The sequence below is a fragment of the Ipomoea triloba genome, chromosome 9 (assembly GCF_003576645.1).
Source record: "Ipomoea triloba cultivar NCNSP0323 chromosome 9, ASM357664v1".
In the NCBI taxonomy this organism is placed as follows: Eukaryota; Viridiplantae; Streptophyta; class Magnoliopsida; order Solanales; family Convolvulaceae; genus Ipomoea; species Ipomoea triloba.
This window is the reverse complement of record NC_044924.1, coordinates 26,050,186-26,074,025: the sequence shown is the minus strand read 5'-3', so window position 1 is coordinate 26,074,025 and position 23,840 is coordinate 26,050,186. Positions and strand designations below refer to the sequence as shown.

The window sequence follows — 23,840 nt, the reverse complement described above, 5'->3', positions numbered from 1 at the left end:
AAATTTATTTTAAGAGAGGGTTATAGGAGGACTGCCTTGGGTGACATATATTTAAGATGTTCAAAAAGGTTTTAACATTTCGGGCTACTATTATTGTAGAAAAGTTTGAGTTGTGGCCTAGGATTGGTTCTTTCTACAACTATCCTATATATATATATATATGTGTGTGTGTGTGTGTGTGTGTGTGTGTGTGTGTGTGTTTATTTATTTATTTTTTCTAGGCGATAATGTTATTATTGGTTTGCACGGTACATCATTTCTATTTGGTTATTTGTGGTTTGATATGTATTTGTAATGTGTATCTATTCACTTTATGTTATTATATAATTTTATCATGACAACAAAAAAAATAGAAAAAATAAATATTCATACAACAAATTTATTTAATTAGTAGTAACTTTTTCATTGTTTTTGCCATTTTGAAGCTGATTCCAACACAGTTTGTTAAGCTCTTGGGGAAATGGTTAGGTGAGATTGCAACCTTGAGGCGACCGTCAGGTCACGAATGGAGGGTTCACGTACGAACAGAGAGAGATGGCACATTTTTTAGCGACGGTTGGGAGACATTTTATGAAGACAATGATCTTGACATTGGTGAAGTTGTATTCTATACATATCTTGGAGACATGCACTTTGATGTTAAAATTTTTAACAAAGATGGACTGGAGAAGGTGTGGGACTGTGGTGTTATTCAAAATTCAAATGAAGAAAGTGATCATGATAAGCCTTCAACCACTCCAGGTACACATTTATGAATTTAGAAAAGTCAAAATATTTTTTTTGTTCTTTTTTTATTTTTTGTTGGCATTTCAAATGAAAAGAAATTACATGCGAAAAACTAGTTAATTTTTCACGTACAAGAGAATATGATGAATTACTAAATTAATCAAACGAATCTACATAATAAAAACATATGTAATATTTTGTGTGCATCTAATATTGTCTATTTTCTGCATTGGTCCATGTATCCTCCCTAGACACGAACCTAAAGCTATCCGCACTCATTCAATCTTTTCTCACTTTCAAAATGCCACATCACAAAATTTACAATTATTCACTATTCACTCTTCATCCATTCAATTCTCTATCATCTTTCAAAACTAACTCCACTATCACATTAACATATTAATAAATTATTATTTACCAATAAAGTATTATAAATAAATAATTAAAACAAATAAAAGTAATGATTAAGAAATTTCATTTAAAAAAAAGGACTTGTAGCCACATATATGGCAGTTATTAATTTTTTCTTCTTCCACATACTTTTGCAATACCCAAAATATCATGGGTGTGGATGGTTTAACATGTGTCAAGATTATTTACTTTGTCGATGAAGTTTATACCATCTGATGTTTCCCAATAAGTTATTAAATATTTGGAAAATGGAATATATGAACAAGTTTTTGTTGTTTTAATTTCGATGCAGCACATGCTGAAAGAGCTATCATACCATGAGATGTTTCCCAACATGAAGGCCAATGCAAGACTCTTTTAAGAAATTTGAAACAAAATGTTTGGATAGGGAAAGTTCACAGAATGATGGTATTTATTAATGTTTTTACTTTTGTGTTGACAATTATTGTATTCTTGAATTTTACTCCGGAATTCTTATCAATTACATAGAAAATCTACTTGTCAAGAACTCTGTATGACAGAGGAAAATTGAGTACAATTTTAAGGAGTCTAAATGGGAAAGAATGTGATGTCTAATTTTAAGAACATAATAACGAAGAGTTGCTAATTATAGAATAATTCCAACTCTACATATGATAAACCATTGATAACGACTCCATTAAGAAAATGATTCTTTATTCATGGACAAATCTTGATATTAAATGAATTGTATCAGTGATCACTTGTTAATGAAGTTTCTTAATGTATAAAGGTATTTTGGTTGAAAAAAAAAAACCCTTTGTTTCTCCCATATGTAGATTGAAAATATTTTTAAAAGTGTTTTTTTAGTTTTTAATGATCTAAACGTAGTTTATTGATGTTAGACAACTTCAGTATGCATGTTGTATATAGCATCAGAGTTAAAATTAATCATTTGCATAAACTAAAAAGGAGATGTTAGCCAATCCATGAGAACATATAAGAAAATAAGTACCAATCACATATACTATTGTTTAGAAGCATGATATATACATTTTTGCTATTATAAATGGAACAAAATTATGTGCACACCCTTAGCGTGGAGCAAATGCAATGGTGATGCAACTTAGTTTAGTATAGGTCATGCACAAGGAGTATTCGATATTGAAACTTGGATGCAATGCTTACAACCTATGAACCTTTTCTTGAAAGTTTTCATTGAAATATGTAAAAAGGCACATTATGAAGTAAGTTTAGTTAAATATAGAGATACATGCAGGTGAGACTACAGAAAAGCCAGCTAAGTAATCCTACCACTGAGTGTACAACGCATATAAAAGGAGCAGTCTGTATAAAGATAACACATAAAAACACCCTCTGCTTTTAAAGATGAATCAGCTTTACTAGATCAGCTGTCATAGGCAAGAAAAGGAAGCACCCTTCTCCTAAAAAAGTATGGAGAATTGTATCTGTTAGAGATGAAACAACTTACAAGATCAGCTGTCATACACTAGAAATTGTATATGTTAGAAATCATCCTGTAGTACGGAAATTTGTATGCGAGTTGCCAGGTAGAAATCATGCTGTGTTGTTGGGGCTGGGGTTACTACCTGCTGGGTTTAGAATCCCAGTTAGGGGGTCTGCAAGGTAGTAGTCCTATTTCCACAGGAGTAGTTTTGGGTTCAATATAGAAATTATTATTCTTTGTTAGATATCGCTCAGTTGATTATCCCTTCCTCCTATTGATTAGACTTGGTTTCCTCCATATTGATTCTAAACATGATTATTTTACTTATATACTTGATATTTATGATGGTATGGAATAGTATGAGGCTATATGACTATTATTATATATATTTAAGTCATAAATCCATACTTATCTATATAATTTCTTGAGTTGTTGATATTTATCATATTCTTTGGGAATCTTATTTATGTATATTATTACTATTAATCTATGCTTGCTTATACATGTGTCTCTTTGGTATGATATTGTAACCTTTTACTTGGCCATTATGTGGTGTCTTATCTGAGTTAAGAGTGTTTAGGACTAAATATTTCTAAAATCCCTTGTTCAAACCATTTTTAATTACAAAACCCCGTATTTTCAAAATTTATATAAGCGTATCTATTTTATAGTGCCGAGTGGTTCATTCTAAGCATTTTATGCTAACTGTCTATTTTTCATGTTTTCAACTTAGCCCTTTTCAGGTCTTGCGGAAGCATGATGAGGGCAACAATAGTATTGGTAGTGTATAGTTCTAGCTTTAGTAATTTCTTTGTTGTACTCCCTTGTGATGTAGTTTGTTGTGGGTTGACTCGGTAGACTTTTTACTTGACATACTAGTACCTCTGTTGTAATTTATTTTTTTGATGCTAAACATCTGGGTCTTAGAATGGTGTGGCAATGATATAGCATCCTTTGGAATTTGTAAAATAAAATAAAATTTTTAAAAAAAGTCAAAAACATTGTAGGAATTATAAGCAACCTTAGCTTATTCATCTCTTATGTTGAGATGAGAAAAACGACAAAGATATAATCTTCATTTCCAATTCTCACATTAAAAAAAAAAAAGTTCTTTGTGTCTAGTCATTTCTAGTCTACCGGACAAGAGTTTTGTCTTTAGCTAGATTGGAGACGACGCACTTCATCTCTAGATTAGAGACAACACTACTCATACATCAAGGTTTTTTTTTCTCATTTTTAAATTATTTATTTGTATGTTTAAAAAAAATAAATTATTACACTACATATGTAATAAAAGTGACATGGAAGCATATGCATAAACAGTCAAAGTGGTATGGAATAATTGAAGTCAGTGTCTAAAAGATTAATAATCATTGTGGGGAATTATATACAACCTTCTTCATCTCTGATGGTGGGAGCTGCGGTGAAAAGCGAAAGAGTTATCTTCTTCATGACTTCATTTTTCATTTTCAAATTTAAAACAAAGAGTTCCTTGGGTTTCAAGTCATTTATGCTCTATAGAAAAAGAGTTTTGTTTTTAGCTAGATTGGAGATGACGGTCTTCATTTCTAGATATGAGACAACACTCATCATATATAGAGAGTTGTGACAGTATGCACTAGGATTTCAGCGTTGTTTAGACGATGTTTTGACTACTTCCGGAGGTAATCGGGGACCATCGAGCTCGCCATCCAACAAGCTAAGATGCATTCTAAAATTAGTCCATTAATGCATAACCAAGAAGCATAGTTTCAAGAACCGCATGAAATATTAGAACATTCATTACATTAAGAAATAAAATCTAACTTTGAAAGCTAATAATTTGACTTAGAACGAATTTAGAAACAGTTTAACCATACCATACTAAAAGATAAGCATTAACTATGGGGCAAATTCACCAAAAAAAAAAAAATTAACTATGGGGCAAGATCAGAGTAGTTGAGTTAATCATTTCTTCTTCTGCTTTTAATTATTCAACATCCATTATATTTTATTGTTGAATATATACCAGCCTAGCTAATGCTTCAGCCATTTTTGCTTTTGCTTCTTTGGCTTCTTCTATTTCTCGTTCAACTTAGGCATAGGAATGCTCATGCGCAAGCTACATGTTTTCTCAAACTTAAGCATAGGAATTGCAGTGATGCGTACATATTACATATAGCAAAACATCTTCGTACAAAGCAGTGTACATAAACAGAAAAACAGCTTCACTGTGAAAATACTCCTCATGCATCAACAGTACGAAAAAAAACTGTCTATTGTATCATTCTATATGAAAAATCATATGTTCTAATACCTGGCTGTGATACCAAATGTATGTCAAATCTTAAGCATACAGCACCTTAGGAACACATGATTTTCACAGATACTTAAATTAGCGTTTAATGAATATACCTGGCTCCATGGTTTCACTGCAGATGCTTCAATGGGAGACTTGGTTTCTCCCTCCAGACCCTAAGCAATTTCCCTTACTCTAAAGAACTCTTATGGAGAGAGAGTTTTTAGTTTTGCAGAAGGTTAGGGAGAGGACCAGAGACTCTGAGTTGTTGATAAACCATCTCACAGTTCCATCAACGTGAGTGTTATCTGAAACTGCTCCTTATTTTATCTGACCAATTATAGAATTAGTATTATTAAATTTAAATGAACATTTATGAGCCATAGAAAATAGTAAATCGTATAATAATGATAATTATTTTAACAAGAAAAACCGGAAGAACCCCATGATCTAGTAAATCCTCTCCCCAGCTCGCAACCTAGACATCAGAAGACCATATATTCATTGTACTCTATGGCACACGTCTATTAGTTGTAGCGATTGTAGAATATGAATATAGAAATCATGGTTTCAAAATTATATTGTTCGGATTTCAGTAGTCCAAAATAAAAGTATTCATCTTAAGATACGAAGAACTACATAACATACACTACAAAAAAATGCAAAAATAGCGACGGATAATTTCCGTCGCTAAACACGAAAAATCCGTCGCTAAACTGTTTAGCGACAGATATCGTCCGTCGCTAGATTTTAGCGACGCAATTTTTGTCCGTCGCTAAGTTTTAGCGACGGATATTTTCGTCACTACTTGAAACCGTCCGTCGCTATAATTCTCCGGACGACGAGTTGGTCGTAGAAATTGGCGAGGAAATTGCGACGGAAGTTTCCGTCGCTATGGCTAGCGAGGGATATTTCCGTCGCTAGACGCACAATATTTCCGTCACTAAACTCCTACCACGACGATTTAGTGACGAACTTTGCTACGGAATAGCTATGGATTTTTCCGTCGCTATACTTAGCGACGAACGAGTCTGTCGCTATGATCCATCGCTACATTTAGTGACGGAAATATCCGTCGCTAATTTGTTTTTATTATTTGTATTTGATGGTACCATGGTGATTGATTAGAGACTAGAGATTACTATTGCAATTTTTTCAAACATTTATTTTATGTTTTTCATTATATTGTTATTTACTTTATTTAAGAATGAAATTATTTTCAAAAAATATTTTCTTAAAAAAAATTATTTTCCTAGTAAAGAATTAGCTAATAATTATGAACCTATTTCAAATTCAGATTAAATCAATCAATTAACAAAATTAAAGTTTCTCATCTAAATATTTCTCTTTTTGGTCACTTTATCAATTATAGTAACAATTTGTACATTTAAAAAAAAAAAAGTAACAATTTGTAGTTTAATCGTTATCTATGATTTATTTCTCTTTGGGGTCCCAACCTTTAAAAAAAAAATTACACTTCAAGTCATAATTAAATATCGTTCTCACAATGTCAGTCTCACAATCAATAATACTCTGGAAAATATTACAAATAAATGATATTATTTTAATACAAATACTTACAAAATTAAAATTTAATTTTCATTCACGAATATTTTTAGGTTAAATGCTATTAAAATCAATTATTTTGTTTTAGGCATTAAATAAACTATTTTATGATAAAAAAATTTCTATCCAAAATCTATCTGAGAGTAGCTTGCTAGCATCAGCAAATTATGCTATGGACCCGTGTCCATATTCACAATTTTAAAACTCTATGTTCACAATTTTAGAACACTATATTCACAATTTTAGATCTCAATATACAAAATTATATTACTCAATATTCACAATTTTGCTATATAGATTCAAAAATTATGTTATACTGTTGAATATTGAGTTATGAAATTGTGAATATAGAGTTATGAAATTGTGAATATAGAATTTTGTAATTGTGAATATAGAGTTCCAAAATTGTGAACATAGAATTCTATAATTGTGAACATAGAGATCTAAAATTGTGAACATGGACCCAGGTCCACCTTGCAAGGTGGACCTGGGTCCATGTCATAACAACCGGCTAAAATCATTTTTATAACTATCAAAATTTGAGAGCACAAATATACTTTATATTCCTAAGTCCAATAATTTATCATGAGCACAAATCTCTAACCCGTATTTTTTACCCTAAAATTTAATAATTACAATTTTCCCTCAAAAATCCATCCTATATAAATAGCATTACTCATGTCTTGCCCATTTTCCTTCTCATTTCGCCGCCCACAATTCCTCTCCTTCTCTCACGTAAGTCTCTCTCTCTCTAAATTTTTCTTCTTGATTTAAACTTCTCTTCTCCAAATCCTAGGCCCAAGACTTGGTAACTTTCTTCTTCCTTGCCCCTATTCCATCCTCTAGTATAAGTTATTGAAATGATGTATTTATGTGTGTTATTTGTTGTGTTTTTGAGTTGAAATGGTGAAGTTGTTGCTATGCTTTGGTTGGGAGAAGGAAGATGAAGGGTGTAGAAGAAGAGTTTGTGGTTCGCATTTTCTAATTGGCTAATTATTTTTTGTCCTAATTTCCTAAAAAAAATTGCTCTAATTTCCCTAAATAATTTACACAGACATAAATTAAGAGTCCTAAAAACACTATAGTTTTTTTTTTATTGTGATTTATCTTACGGTGTAATAACTAATACGCAAAAAAAATAGAAAACCTCGCTGACACAAGGGAAAAGTCAATCTTCAAGCCTAATTGACTAAAAGTGTAATTTTTCCTTAATTGATTATCTATACCAAATTGCCAATTGTATCACTTATCAAACAATAAATTTATCTTTTTCATTGCTATTTTTTTAATTTAGGAAATAAATTATTATTGCCAAATATGACGAATTATAATAAAATTTCTTTTAGTAATAAGTAATTAGCTAATAAATGTCAACCTATTTGAAATTCCAATTTACTCATTTGGGGTTTATTTCACTTTTTAGTCAATAAATTTTAGTAGCAATTTTTATTTTAATCATTACTTTATTTGTTTCCTTTTCGGTTTTGAAACTTTAAAAAATTTCTATTTCAGCCATAAATATATCTATTTTAGACCTATACTAGATTTATTTTTAAAAAAATAATATTGAATGAGCTTGGGCCGCCTTCACTTGTGTTGGTTCCGCCACTATATATCTACACACACCTAAATTAAGAATCCTACAAGCACTTTATTACTGTTTATTTTGTTTTATTTTATTGTGGTTTATCATAGTGTGTAAGAGGGAGAAATGGAAAACCTAACTAAGGATCAAGGAGGGGAAGGTCAATCTTCAAGCAACAAAAAGATCAAAAGCCCTTATACTTTTGAAATTCATGATTTTCATATCTCTCAAACTATAGGGAATGACGACAAGGTGAAAAAGGTAATTATATATGAATCATTCGCAACATTCTTCTTTAAATTTTTTTTTTTAGTAAAAATAACTATTATCACAAAGAATCTTTATTGAGTACGTTTTCATTTGATTTTGGTAGTTAAGGGGTATATCTATCATGGTACATAGTAGGGTTCAAGTTAGAGTACATTGTGTTTGAATAGGTGGATTTTTGTTTGTAGATCTTATTGTGGTCATGGCGTACTAGAGAAACTTTGTCAAGTTTTCACTTAAATTACTTTTTATTGTGAAGTGGTAGATTTTGAATTTTAGAGGTTAGGGTTAAAGTTTGAGAATGTGGTGTTGACATATGTGGTTGTGAGTTGAAGATTTAGTGATGGTCATGACTACAGAACCTGTTGTAGAAAAGTTTGAGTTGTGGCCTAGGATTGGTTCTTTCTACATCTATGATATTTATGTTGTTGTTATTTATTCTACGAGATACTGTTATTGTTGGGTTGCATGCTATATCATTTCTATTTGGTTATTTTTGGTTTGATATTTATTTGTATTGTGTATCTATTCACTTTCTGTATTATTAAATTTTATGGGGACAAAAAAAAAAGAGAAAAAAGAAATAATATCCAAACAACAAACTTATTTAATTAGCAGTAACTTTTTCATTGTTTTTGCCATTTTGAAGCTAATTCCACCAATGTTTGTCAAGCACATGGGAAAGTTGTTAGGTGAGATTGCAACCTTGAGGCGACCGTCAGGTAAACAATGGAGGGTTCACATACGTACAGAGAGAGATGGCACATTTTTTAGCGAAGGTTGGGAGACATTTTATAAAGACAATGATCTTTACATTGGTCAAGTTGTATTCTACACACATGTTGGAGGCATGCACTTTGATGTTAAAATTTTTAACAAAGATGGACGAGAGAAGATGTGGGACTCTGATGTTATTCAAAAGTCTAATGAAGAAAGCAATCATGACGATAATCCTTCAACCACTTCAGGTACACATTTATGAATTTAAAAAAAGTCAAAATATTTTTTTGTTAGCATTTTGAATGAAAAGAAAGTATGGGCCAAAAGAGAATGTGATGAATTAATAAATTAATGAAGCGAATCTACATAATAAAAACATGAATAAATTGTATGTAAAATTTTGTGTGCATCTAATATTGTCTATTTTCTGCATTGTTCCATGTCCCGTCCCCTAGACACAAAGACCTAAGGCTATCCGCACTCATACAATCTTCTCTCACTTTCAAAATTCCACATCAAAAAATTTACAATTATTCACTATTCACCCTTCAACCTTCAACCTTCAACCTTCAACCATGCAATTTTCTCTCCTCTTTCAAAACTAACTCCACTATCACAACTTATTAAAAAAATTATTATATACCAATAAAGTATTAATAATAATTAAAATAAATAAAAGTAATGATTAAGAATTTTTTTTAAAAGACTTGCCACCACATGGCAGTTATTATTATTTTTTCTTCCACATCATTTTGCAATACCCAGAATTTCATGGGTGTGGATGGCTTAACATGTGTCAAGATTATTTATCTGTTGAACAAGTTTATACTACTAAGTTATTAAATATTTGGAAAATGCAATATATGAATAAGTTTTTATTGTTCTAATTTCGATGCAGCACATGCTGAAAGAGCTATCATACCATGAGATGTTTTCCCAACAAGGAAGTCAATGCAAGATTGTTTTAAGAAATTTGAAACAAAATGTTTGGATAGGAAAAGTTCACCGAATGATGAATGGATGGTATTTATTAATATTTTTACTTTTGTGTTGACATTATTGTATTGTAGAATTTTACTCCGTAATTCTTATCAATCGCATGGAAAATCAACTTGTCAAGAACTCTGTATGACAAAGGAAATTTGAGTACAATTTTGAGGAGTCTAAATGGGAAAGAATGTGATTTCTAATTTCAAGAAGACAAGAATAAGGAGTTGCTAATTATAGAATAAGTCTCACTTCACATATGATAAACTATTGATAATGACTCCATTAAAAATTGATTTTTGAATTATATTGTATCAATGATCACTCGTTAATTCAGTTTCTTAAGATTGGTGACACGGTAGATTTTTTTTTTTTTTATGTATAAAGGTATTCTGATTGAAAAAAAAACCCTTATTTCTCCAATATATTGATTGAAAATATTTTTAAAAGTGTCTTTTTTTTTTTTCAAATTTAGGGTTTCTAGCATTTTGGTAAACCAACCAACGAGTCAATGCATTTGCCCACCAGGTCGCTGGAGAAAGCATCCAAGTGGTCGCCTTCTCCGTCGACTAGAGAAGGTGACCAGTTGGCCTGGTCGCCATCTAAGCGAATGAGTGCTTAATCCTAACACTCTTAGGATCAAAATCTAACAAGCTAAGATGCAGTCCAGAATCAGTCTATTAATCCATAACAAAGAAGCATATAGTTTCAAGAAGTGCAGGAAATATTAGAACATTCATTACATTAGTAAATTAAACCTAACTTTGAAATCTAATTAATAATTTGACTTCTGCTTAATTTAGAACAAATATAGAACCAGTTTAATTAATCAGACCATACTAAAAGATAAGCATTAACTATGGGGCAAGATCAAAGTAGTTGAATTAATCATTTCTGCTTTTGCCACCATTGTTGAATTAATAAATTATATTGTTGATGAATACCTGGCCACCTTAGCAAATGCTTAAGCCATTACTTTCGCTTCTGCTTCTTTATAAATGCCCATGCTCTGCATCATGTACTCTTGCAATAACTCTTCATCTGCTACTTTACTCATTATTATTGCATCATTTTTGAATTCATCCTTTATCAAATCATTATTTTTTGTCTTTGTTTGCCCATCTCTAGTCTCACACAATTTTCTCCTTTTAAAGCTAGCTTCTTCATCTGCTGTATTTGTCCATTTCCTTTTTCACCCTCCCATTTGATTTTCAAGGACAACTTAGCTTCAAATACAAATAACTAAATAAATAAACCAAGATATTTTTAATCACGGTCAAATTAATTGTGTAACTATCACATTTCCCAATTATTTTTCAATTAGAAACATGTAGCAGAGATGTACGCCATTTGGAAATTGTAAAATAAAATATTAAATAAAAAAGAAGAAAAGAAAAAAAAATAATTAAAATTAAAATTTGGGCAATTTCATCTCTAATGATGGGAGGTGAAAATCCACATAGATATCTTATTCATCTCTAATCTCTAGATAGAAAAAGAATATATATATATATATATATATTAAAGAGTTTTTCGTCAAAAAGTCATCTTTAATCTAGAGAAAAAGAATTTTTTTCTCTAAATTAGATATGACTATCTTCATACCTTCTTGAATTGAAAGATACTCAATGAATTACAATGTTTAGATGCTCTAACTATCCCGGTGCTAAACCTATACTTAAACTGTAGATTGAACAAGGGATAAAAAGAAAGATTGAGATGCATCTGTCTAGGTTAACTGAAAGACATGGGCAACCATTTCTTCATCAGTAAAGTCACTTTTCCAGCAAAACACTATATAAACTTCTAGTTTTGATGAAAACAGTTTTTAATTCAACAAATAAATAAATAAAAAGGTATTTCTAATCTTTGCCAAAATGTATACTATTGTCAAGTTTAACTAATCATTTCCCAATTAGAAACACATGGCAATGATGTAGCATCCTTTGAAATTTGTAAAATAAAATATTATATTCTCTACATATTTAGACCACATTTTCAATTATTGATTTGTCATCATTTACTTACCTCTTCACACTGCACAAACAACTAATCAAAACACCTTTCAAAAAAAAAAACTAATCAAAACAATTATTAATTCATCAAATAAATTTTTGAAAAAAATAAGAACAAAGGTATTTCTAATCTTGGCAAAATGTGTTAGCCCATCATTTCCCAATAATTTTCCAATTACAAACACCTGTACACCCTTTAAAAATTATTAAATAAATTATTAAATAAAAAAGAAGAAAATAAAAAAAATTAAAATTAAAATTTGGGCAATTAAAGACAACATTCTTCATCTCTAATGATGGGAGGAGAAAATCCACACAGATATCTTATCCATCTCTAATCTGTAGACTAAAAATAAATAAATAAAGAGTTTTTTTTTCAAAAAGTCAGTACATTAAGAAAATTGGGGACCAGCGAACTCGCCTTTGCAACCAATTAATCCTAGGTCCAAAGATGCATTCCAAAATTAGTCCGTTAATCCATAACCAAGAAGCATAGTTTCAAGAACAGCAGGAAATATTAGAACACTCATTACATTAAGAAATTAAACCTAACTTTGAAATCTAATTAATAATTTGACTTAGAACAAATTTAGAAACAAATTTAGAAACAGTTTTATCTTTAGATAGTTTCGAGACAACACTCTTCATTTCTAGATTTTAGGTAACCCTCCTCATATTTACATCAAGATTTTTCTTCCATTTTTAAAATTTTGTTTGTATATTTTAAGAAAAATAAATTATTATACTAAATAAGTAATAAAAGTGAAATAGAATCATATGCATAAACAGTCAAAGTGATATAAAATTGATGTAGCATCTTTTGAAATTTGTAAACTAAAATAATCTCTACATATTTAAACAACATTTTCAATTATTGACTTTTCATCATTTGCTTAGCTCTTCACACGGCACAAAAAAAACTAATGAACACAATTGCTACTGCATCGAATAATTAAGTAAATAACAAAGATATTTCATATCTCAGTCAAAATGTATAACTCTCAAATTTAGCCAATCATTTCCCAATTACAAACACATGGCAATGATGTAACATCCTTTAGAATTTGTAAAATAAATTAAAATATTCTTTACCAATTTAGACCATATTTTAAATTATTGACTTGTCATCATCATTTGCTTACCTCTTCATGCTGCACAAAAAACTAACGAAAACAAATATTAACTCATTAAATAATTTTTTTAACTAAAAAAAAAAACAAAACAAAACAAAGTTATTTCTATTCACGGCCAAAATGTGTAACTATCACTTTTAGCCCATCATTTCCCAATAATTTACTAATTAGAAACTCATGACAGTGATGTAGCATGTTTTGAAAATTGTAAAGTAAAATATTAAATAAAAAGAAGAAAAGCAAAAACAAAAAAAAAAAAAACAAAATTAGACAATTAAAGACAACATTCTTCATCTTTAATGATGGGAAGTGATTATGGACAAAGTTATCTTTTTTCATTTTTTTGATCACTTTATGAATTGTAATAGCAATTTGTATTTTAATTGTTATCTTTGATTTATGGGCTCTCAACCTTAAAAAATAATAATAATAGCGACACTTTAAGTCATAAATTATATATCGAATACTTCCTCACACATTGCATATTTTACCAAACATGCATAGTCTTACTATGTTTAATAATATTTTACACATTTTATTAATAAAATCAAATTCAAAAAGGTGGAAAATATTTAAAATATTAAATATTGCCTAAATTGGAGTCAAATTATGTTGTCTATTTCACTAAATAGTATTTAAGGCACATGGGGGGTTTTAATGATTAACAAATTAATTCATTAATTTCTTTTAGACTTGCCACATTAGATTATTTTTTTTAATACATTGGCCACCTTCATTTGCCTTGGTTCAACCCGAATATATTTACACAGAGACGGAGCAGCTCTTACTGTCAAAAATTAGACAGTCCCAAAATGACTATATATATATATATATATATAAATCTATTCAAATGATGACATATATTATAAAGGACAATGGGAACAAATCCTAGGCATTCAAATAAGAGCAATCAAGGGTTGTGATTGTATCCAAAATAATGTGATATTCTAACCATAAATCATAAAAGGGGACAAAGAAGACAATTGAGAGGTATTTTAATTTTGAAAGGATTGTAATTAATATAGTTAACATATTAGATGAAGATACAAACCGTAATAAATTGTGGCTCACAAGGAAGCATAAAATCGGTAGTCGTCTTCATCTACCTACGAGAATGAACATAATAATTTGAACAAGCATAAAATCGATATGATTCCAAGAATTGCACGAATTCCACACTCCAAAGTAAACTGAACATGGTCCTCATGGTTATCTCTTGGTGCAAGAAAAACGGTAAGAATCCCATGATCTAGTAAATCCTCTCCCCAGCTCGCAACCTAGACATCAGAAGGCCATTCATTGTACTCTATGACACACGTCTATTAGTTGTAGCGATTGTAGAATATGAATATAGAAATCATGGTTTCAAAATTATATTGTTCGGATTTCAGTAGTCCAAAATAAAAGTATTCATCTTAAGATCGGAAGAACTACATAACATACCATGGTGATTGATTAGAGACTAGAGAGTACTATTGCAATTTTTTCAAAAATTTATTTTATGTTTTCATTATATTGTTATTTACTTTATTTAAGAATGAAATTATTTAATAAAAATATTTTTTTAAAATATTTCTTTTGGTAGTAAAGAATTAGCTAATAATTATGAACCTATTTCAAATTCAGATTAATCCAACCAATGAACAAAATTAAAGTTTCTCATATAAATATTTCACTTTTTGGTCACTGTATCAATTATAGTAACAATTTGTACATTCTAAAAAAAATAACAGTAACAATTTGTATTTTAATAGTTATCTATGAGGGAAATTGACAGAAATATGAAAAACGCGTTTGGGAAATGCGGGTGGGTGTCAGAAACGCATTTCCTAAAAGCGTTTGATTTTTTAGAAATACGCACATCAAACGCATTTCAGAAATGCGTTTGATGTATATGATGTATAAAAATACATCAAACGCATTTCAAAAATGCATTTGATATTTTAAAAAAATAATAAAAAAATTGGCCTGGTCGCCGTCTCCTACGCAGGAGAAGGTAACCAGTTGGGTCGCTGGTCTCCTTCTCCTTCGCAGGAGAAGGTGACCGGTTGGGTCACCTTCTTCGGCGATGGAGGAGGCGACCAAGACCCAACCGGTCACCTTCAACGGCGAAGGAGAAGGTGATCAGGCCAATTTTTTTTATTTTTTGCATTTCAAAAATGCGTTTGATGTATTTTTATACATCAAACGCATTTCTGAAATGCGTTTGATGTGCGTATTTGTAAAAAATCAAACGCGTTTGGGAAATGCGTTTCTAACAGCCACCCGCATTTCCCAAACGCGTTTTTCATATTTCTGTCAACTTTTTAGAAATATCGTTTTTTGTCAATTTTCCTTTATTTCTTCGTATTTCTGTCAATTTCCCTATCTATGATTTATTTCTCTTTGGGTTCTCAACCTTGAAAAAAAATTACACTTCAAGTCATAAATATCGTTCTCACAATGTCATCTCACAAATAAATATTACAAATAAATGATATTATTTTAATACAAATACTTAGAAAATTAAAATTTAATTTTCATTCACGAATATTTTTAGGTTAAATGCTATTAAAATCAATTATTTTGTTTTAGGCAATAAATAAATTATTTTGAGATAAAAAATTTCTATCTAAAATCTATCTGAGGGTAGCTTGCTAGCATCAGAGAATTATGCTATGGACCCGTGTCCATATTCACAATTTTAAAACTCTATGTTCACAATTTTAGAACTCTATATTCACAATTTTAGATCTCAATATACAAAATTATATTACTCAATATTCACAATTTTGCTCTATAGATTCAAAAATTGTGTTATAATGTGGAATATAGAGTTATATAATTTTGAATATTTATGAAATTGTGAATATAGATTCTGAATATAGAGTTATGAAATTGTGAATATAGAGTTATATAATTGTGAATATAGAGTTTTCTAATTGCGAATATAGAGTTCTATAATTGTGAACATAGAGATCTAAAATTGTGAACATGGACCCATGTCCACCTTGCAAGGTGGACATGGGTCCATGTCATAACAACCGGCTAACATCATTTTTATAACTATCAAAGTTTGAGCCCAAATATATTTTATATTCCTAAGTCCAATAATTTATCATGAGTACAAATCTCTAACCCGTCTTTTTTACCCTAAAATTTAATAATTACAATTTTCCCTCAAAAACCCTACCTATATAAATAGCATTACTCATGTCTTCCCCATTTTCCTTCTCATTTTGCCGCCCACAATTCCTCTCCTTCTCTCACATAAGTCTCTCTCTCTAAATTTTTCTTCTTGATTTAAGCTTCTCTTCTCCAAACCCTAGGCCCAAGACTTGGTAACTTTCTTCTTCCTTTCCCCCATTCCATCCTCTATTATATGTTATTGAAATGATGTATTTATGTGTGTTATTTGTTGTGTTTTTGAGTTGAAATGGTGAAGTTATTGCTATGCCTTCTCCTTCTCTTCTCCAAACCCTAGGCCCAAGACTTGGTAACTTTCTTCTTCCTTTCCCCCATTCCATCCTCTAGTATATGTTATTGACATGATGTATTTATGTGTGTTATTTGTTGTGTTTTTGAGTTGAAATGGTGAAGTTATTGCTATGCTTTGGTTGGGAGAAGGAAGATGAAGAGTGTAGAAGAAGAGTTTGTGGTTCGCATTTTCTAATTGGCTAATTATTTTTTGTCCTAATTTCCTAAAAAAAATTTGCTCTAATTTCCCTAAATTTACACAGACATAAATTAAGAGTCCTACAAACACTATAGTTTTTTTTTATTGTGGTTTATCTTATCGTGTAATAACTAATACGCAAAAAATAGAAAATCTCACTGACAATCAAGGGAAAAGTCAATCTTCAAGCCTAATTGACTAAAAGTGTAATTTTCCCTTAATTGATTATTTATGCCAAATTGCCAACTGTATCGCTTATCAAACAATAAATTTATCTTTTTCATTGCTATTTTTTTAATTTAGGAAATAAATTATTATTGCCAAATATAACGAATTATAATAAAATTTCTTTTAGTAATAAGTAATTAGCTAATAAATGTCAACCTATTTGAAATTCCAATTTATCATTTGGGGTTTATTTCACTTTTTAGTCAATATTAGTAGCAATTTTTATTTTAATCATCACTTTATTTGTTTCCTTTTCGGTTTTGAACCTTTAAAAAATTTCTATTTTAGCCGTAAATATATATCTCTTTTAGACCTATTCTAGATTTATTTTTTAAATAAATAATTTTGAATGAGCTTGGGCCACCTTCACTTGCGTTGGTTCCGCCACTATATATCTACACACACCTATATTAAGAATCCTACAAGCACTTTATTACTGTTTATTTTATTTTATTTTATTGTGATTTATCGTAGCGTGTAAGAGGGAGAAATGGAAAACCTAACTAAGGATCAAGGAGGGGAAGGTCAATCTTCAAGCAACAAAAAGATCAAAAGCCCTTATACTTTTGAAGTTCATGATTTTCATATCTCTCAAACTATAGGGAATGACGACAAGGAGAAAAAGGTAATTATATATGAATCATTCGCAACATTCTTCTTTAATTTTTTTTTTTTTAGTAAAAATAACTATTATCATAACGAATCTTTATTGAGTATGTTTTCATTTGATTTTGGTAGTTAAGGGTGTATCTATCATGGTACATAGTAGGGTTCAAGTTAGAGTACATTGTGTTTGAATAGGTGGATTTTTGTTTGTAGATCTTATTGTGGTCATGGCGTACTAGAGAAACTTTGTCAAGTTTTCACTTAAATTACTTTTTATTGTGAAGTGGTAGATTTTGAATTTTAGAGGTTAGGGTTAAAGTTTGAGAATGTGGTGTTGACATATGTGGTTGTGAGTTGAAGATTTAGTGATGGTCATGACTACAGAACCTGTTGTAGAAAAGTTTGAGTTGTGGCCTAGGATTGGTTCTTTCTACATCTATGATATTTATGTTGTTGTTATTTATTCTACGAGATACTGTTATTGTTGGGTTGCATGCTATATCATTTCTATTTGGTTATTTTTGGTTTGATATTTATTTGTAATGTGTATCTATTCACTTTCTGTATTATTAAATTTTATGGGGACAACAAAAAAAAATAGAAAAAAGAAATATCCAAACAACAAACTTATTTAATTAGCAGTAACTTTTTCATTGTTTTTGCCATTTTGAAGCTAATTCCACCAATGTTTGTCAAGCACATGGGAAAGTTGTTAGGTGAGATTGCAACCTTGAGACTACCGTTAGGTAAACAATGGAGGGTTCACATACGTACAGAGAGAGATGGCACATTTTTTAGCGAAGGTTGGGAGACATTTTATAAAGACAATGATCTTTACATTGGTCAAGTTGTATTCTATACACATGTTGGAGGCATGCACTTTGATGTTAAAATTTTTAACAAAAATGGACGGGAGAAGATGTGGGACTCTGATGTTATTCAAAAGTCTAATGAACAAAGCGATATTGACGATAATCCTTCAACCACTGCAGGTACACATTTATGAATTTAAAAAAGTCAAAATATTTTTTTGTTGGCATTTCGAATGAAAAGAAATTATGGGCCAAAAGAGAATATGATGAATTAATAAATTAATCAAACAAATCTACATAATAAAAACTTGAATAAATTGTATGTAAAATTTTGTGTGCATCTAATATTATCTATTTTCTGCATTGTTCCATGTCCCGTCCCCTAGACACAAAGACCTAAGGCTATCCGCACTCATGCAATCTTCTCTCACTTTCAAAATGCCACATCAAAAAGTTTACAATTATTCACTATTCACCCTTCAACCTTCAACCTTCAACCTTCAACCATGCAATTCTCTCTCCTCTTTCAAAACTAACTCCACTATCACAACTTATTAAAAAAATTATTATATACCAGTAAAATATTAATAATAATTAAAATAAATAAAAGTAATGATTAAGAATTTTTTTTAAAAGACTTGCCACCACATGGCAGTTATTATTATTTTTTCTTACACATCATTTTGCAATACCCAAAATTTCATGGGTGTGGATGGCTTAACATGTGTCAAGATTATTTACCTGTTGAACAAGTTTATATTACTAAGTTATTAAATATTTGGAAAATGCAATATATGAATAAGTTTTTATTGTTCTAATTTCGATGCAGCACATGCTGAAAGCGCTATCATACCATGAGATGTTTTCCCAACAAGGAAGTCAATGCAAGATTGTTTTAAGAAATTTGAAACAAAATGTTTGGATAGGAAAAGTTCACCGAATGATGAATGGATGATATTTATTAATGTTTTTACTTTTGTGTTGACATTATTGTATTGTAGAATTTTACTCCGCAATTCTTATCAATCGCATGGAAAATCAACTTGTCAAGAACTCTGTATGACAAAGGAAATTTGAGTACAATTTTGAGGAGTCTAAATGGAAAGAATGTGATTTCTAATTTCAAGAAGACAAGAGAGTTGCTAATTATAGAATAAGTCTCACTCCACATATGATAAACTATTGATAATGACTCCATTAAGAAATTGATTTTTGAATTATATTGTATCAGTGATCACTCGTTAATGCAGTTTCTTAAGATTGGTGACACGATGGATTTTTTTTTTTATGTATAAAGGTATTTTGATTGAAAAAAAAAATCCCCTTATTTCTCCAATATATTGATTGAAAATATTTTTAAAAGTGTCTTTTTTTTTTCAAATTTAGGGTTTCTAGCATTTTGGTAAACCAACCAACGAGTCAACGCCTTTGCCCACCAGGTCGCTGGAGAAAGCATCCAAGTGGTCGCCTTCTCCGTCGACTAGAGAAGGTGACCAGTTGGCCTGGTCGCCATCTAAGTGAATGATTGCTTAATCCTAACACTCTTAGGACCAAAATCTAACAAGCTAAGATGCAGTCCAGAATCAGTCCATTAATCCATAACAAAGAAGCATATAGTTTCAAGAAGTGCAGGAAATATTAGAACATTCATTACATTAGGAAATTAAACCTAACTTTGAAATCTAATTAATAATTTGACTTCTGCTTAATTTAGAACAAATTTAGAACCAGTTTAATTAATCAGACCATACTAAAAGATAAGCATTAACTATGGGGCAAGATCAAAGTAGTTGAATTAATCATTTCTTCTTTTTCCACCATCGTTGAATTAATCAATTATATTGTTGATGAATACATGGCCACCTTAGCCAATGCTTAAGCCATTTTTGCTTCTGCTCCTTTGGCTTCTTCTATTTCTCGTTCAACTCTTGCAATAGCAGCTTCTGCTTCTTCAACTGTAATAGCAGCCTTCATTTGAGTTTCATATATGCCCATGTTCTGCATCATGTACTCTAACTCTTCATAATGAACCTCTTCATCTGCTGCTTTACTCATTATCATTGCATCATTCTTGTATTCATCCTGCTATATCAAATCATTATTTTTTGTCTTTGTTTGCCCATCTCTTGTGTCATACAATTTTCTCTTTTCAAAGCTAACTTCTTCATCTGTTGTAGGCCATTTCCTTTTTGACCCTTTGATAAGCCTCCAAGATACCCATAAATTGAGTACATATTAGGGTGTTTTTTCACGCTTTTAGCGTCCTTACATGATAAATTGTGATCAAATATGCTTTAAATTCACTAACCAACACGCAAATCTACTTTTAGCCTAAATGAGGTGATACAGGAGTCCCGGGAGCTAATAGGAACGAAAATCGAGATTAAGGAACGAACCAAGATCGGAGCCCCGAAGGACCCAAGAAGACCGCCACACGTGTGTGAGTGCGCGTGGCCACAATCCAGTAGCCTCCCACGCACGATCACACGCGTGTGGAGTGGCGTAGAGACTGCAATGCGCGAATTTCCCTAGGGTTACTTTTCGGAGACTTTTTAAACCCCTTTGATAGATTTTCTGAAGGGAGAGCTTTTTCATTTGGTAGAACTTCCTTTTCCATTTTCCTTTTCCAATTTTGGGATTTACTTTAGATAATTTTAGGAGTAGTTTAGATAATTTCCATTGTAGAAGACAACAAGCTTGGATTGAAAGATCACTTCACTCTAGGTGATTTCTATTACATACATTTCAATTATATTTTACTATTTTGTTCTTGGATTGAATTAGCTTTTGTCTTGAATTTCATATCATGAGTGGCTAGTTTAATCTAGGGATTTGGATTGTGTGAAGATATGTTGCTAGTGTGATGATCTTATATCTATTTTTGGATGTAAATGCTTAGATTGTTGGGTTATCTATTCTTGTCTACTGATTGTTGTTTTGATGTTATCTTGTTTGGATTTGGCCAATCTAGATAAGAGATTGAGCTCTTGACTCTTTCATGTCTTTGATTAGAGTTAGGAATTGAAGCTTTGTAACAATCATAGATCCTATGGACTTCTTAAGAATAGTAGGATAGTGTGTAGCTTAAGTGTTTGATAAAATTCCTCTTAGAACGTAACTTTGGATGCTTGAAGGCATTCCTAAGTCCAAGAAGCCTTAGTACACAAAGGTGGAAAAGGACTAAGAACACACACTCTTGAATAGCCAACATCTTTGTCTTGTCCATCCATTACCTTAGACACACCAAGATGCAACATAGATAAGCACTATCCAATCCCTACCTCTTCACATATTTTTCAATCACTTTTACTTTACTCTCTTCTCTTTCACAAACCCAATCTTATGAACTCCTTTCACTCACAAATCACGCTTCACCACACTCAAATCTATTGAATGACTCAATCACGTAAACGCCCGAACATTTGACACACCTCCACGTCCTTCCTTCGAGACCGACACTCGGGGAGTCTTTGACTTTCCGTTTTAACACACACATATCTTTTGACATTTCACCCTATGCAAACAATCTTTGTCACCCTTCCATTTGATTTTCAAGGACAGCTAGCTTCAAATACAAATAACTAAATAAATAAACAAAGATATTTTTAATGACGGTCAAATTAAATATGTAACTGTCACATTTTCCAATCATTTTTCAATTAGAAACATGTAACAGAGATGTACCCCTTTGAAAATTGTAAAATAAAATATTAAATAAAAAAAAAAGCAAAAAAAGTTTAAAATTAAAATTTGGGCAATTGAAAACAACATTCTTCATCTCTAATGATGGGAGGTGAAAATCCACACAGATATCTTATCTATCTCTAATCTCTAGATTAAAAAAAAAAAATTAAAGAGTTCTTTGTCAAAAAGTCATCTCTGATCTAAAAAAAAAAAAAAGAATTTTTTTTTCTAAATTAGATATGACTCCCTTCATACCTTCTTGAAAGATACTCAATGAATTATAATCTTGAGATTCTCTAGCTAATCTTGTGCTAAACCTATATTTAAAATGTAGATTGAACAAGGAATAAAAAGAGATATTGAGATGCATGTGTCTAGGTCAACTCTGAGAGTGGGGCAACCATTGCTTCATTAGTAATGTCACTTTCCCTCTAAAACACTATATAAACTTCTAGTTTTGATGAAAACAGTTATTAATTCATCAAATAAATAAAAACAAATGTATTTCTAATCTTGACCAAAATGTATACTGCTGTCACATTTAACTAATCATTTCCCAATTAGAAACACATGGCAATGGTGTAGCATCCTATGGAATTTGTAAAATAAAATATTCTCTACATATTTAGACCACATTTTCAATTATTGATTTGTCATCATTTACTTACCTCTTCACACCGCACAAAAAACTAATGAAAACAATTATTAATTCATCAAATAAATTTTTGAAAAAATAAGAACAAAGGTATTTCTGATCACGGCCAAAATGTGTTAGCCCATCATTTCCCAAGAATTTTCCAATTACAAGCACGTGGCAGTGTTGTACACTCTTTGAAAATTGTAAAATAAAATATTAAATAAAAAAGAAGAAAAGCAAAAAAGTTATCGATTTTTTTTTTATTCAAACACAGCCAGTGGCCACCTGAAAGTCACCTGCCTGTTGGGCATGAATGAACAAATTTCTTTTCCAAATTAAAAAAAAAAATTCAAAATCCCATTGTGTTGAAGTGGCATCCTCGTAAATTTGTAAAATAAAATAATACTTAAAAAAACAACTGTAAGCAACTTTTTAAATTTCCCATCTCTACATTGAAAATAAAGTGTTATTCATTTCTAGTCATTTTCAATTTAAAGAAAAAGAGTTTCGTCTATATACCAAAGATGACATTCTTCCTTTTAGATCGAATTAGACCTTTTCATTTCTAGATTATCACAGATAAATAAAGATTCTACTTTTATAAAAGTCGGGAGGTTTATCTAACATGGCCGATACGTAGTCTGATCTCTAAAATGGTCATCAACAAATATTAAAAGGGAAATGAATAATAAATAGGAAAATTTTAATCCAAAAAGAAAACTTTGATAAAATTAGTAACACAGATAAAAATTGAAGTAAACAATACTCAATAAGTACGTCATATAAATTATCAACACTTTTATAACAACATTATATTTCCTTACATCTTCACACATAACACTTAAGAATTTTCAGTTAATTTTGCTTTAAAAATCACATTCTTTAATTTCTTATTCAGCTAATAAGAATAAAAAAAAGTGTAAAAAAGTTAATCAAATTACCTCTCGATATAATTAAATCTAATACCTTCTTAAAAGAATCCTGAAGAATTACAATGCTTTGACGCTTTAGCTCATCGTGTGCTAAACTTATACTTAAAATGTAGATTGAACAAGGAAAAAAAAAAAAAAAAAAAAAAAAAAAAAAAAAAAAAAAAAAAAAAAA

At 30.5% G+C, this 23,840-nt stretch overlaps 1 protein-coding gene across 1 annotated transcript; it reads left to right on the top strand.

The window, feature by feature from the left end:
- Nucleotides 1-17,487: 17,487 nt before the first annotated feature.
- On the top strand, nucleotides 17,488-19,273 carry LOC116029831 (B3 domain-containing protein Os01g0723500-like). Its single transcript, XM_031271871.1, has 3 exons — nucleotides 17,488-17,622; nucleotides 18,277-18,595; nucleotides 19,245-19,273. The coding sequence occupies exons 1-3, from the start codon at nucleotides 17,488-17,490 to the stop codon at nucleotides 19,271-19,273; spliced, it is 483 nt and encodes a 160-aa protein (XP_031127731.1).
- Nucleotides 19,274-23,840: the final 4,567 nt, after the last annotated feature.

Bases quoted from the DNA above. Each gene is read 5' to 3' on its own strand.
- LOC116029831 (XM_031271871.1), top strand. From the start codon at position 17,488: ATGGAAAACCTAACTAAGGATCAAGGAGGGGAAGGTCAATCTTCAAGC. The intron at 17,623-18,276 runs GTAATTATATAT...GCCATTTTGAAG, and splicing joins ATGACGACAAGGAGAAAAAG to CTAATTCCACCAATGTTTGT. The intron at 18,596-19,244 runs GTACACATTTAT...ATTTCGATGCAG, and splicing joins TAATCCTTCAACCACTGCAG to CACATGCTGAAAGCGCTATC.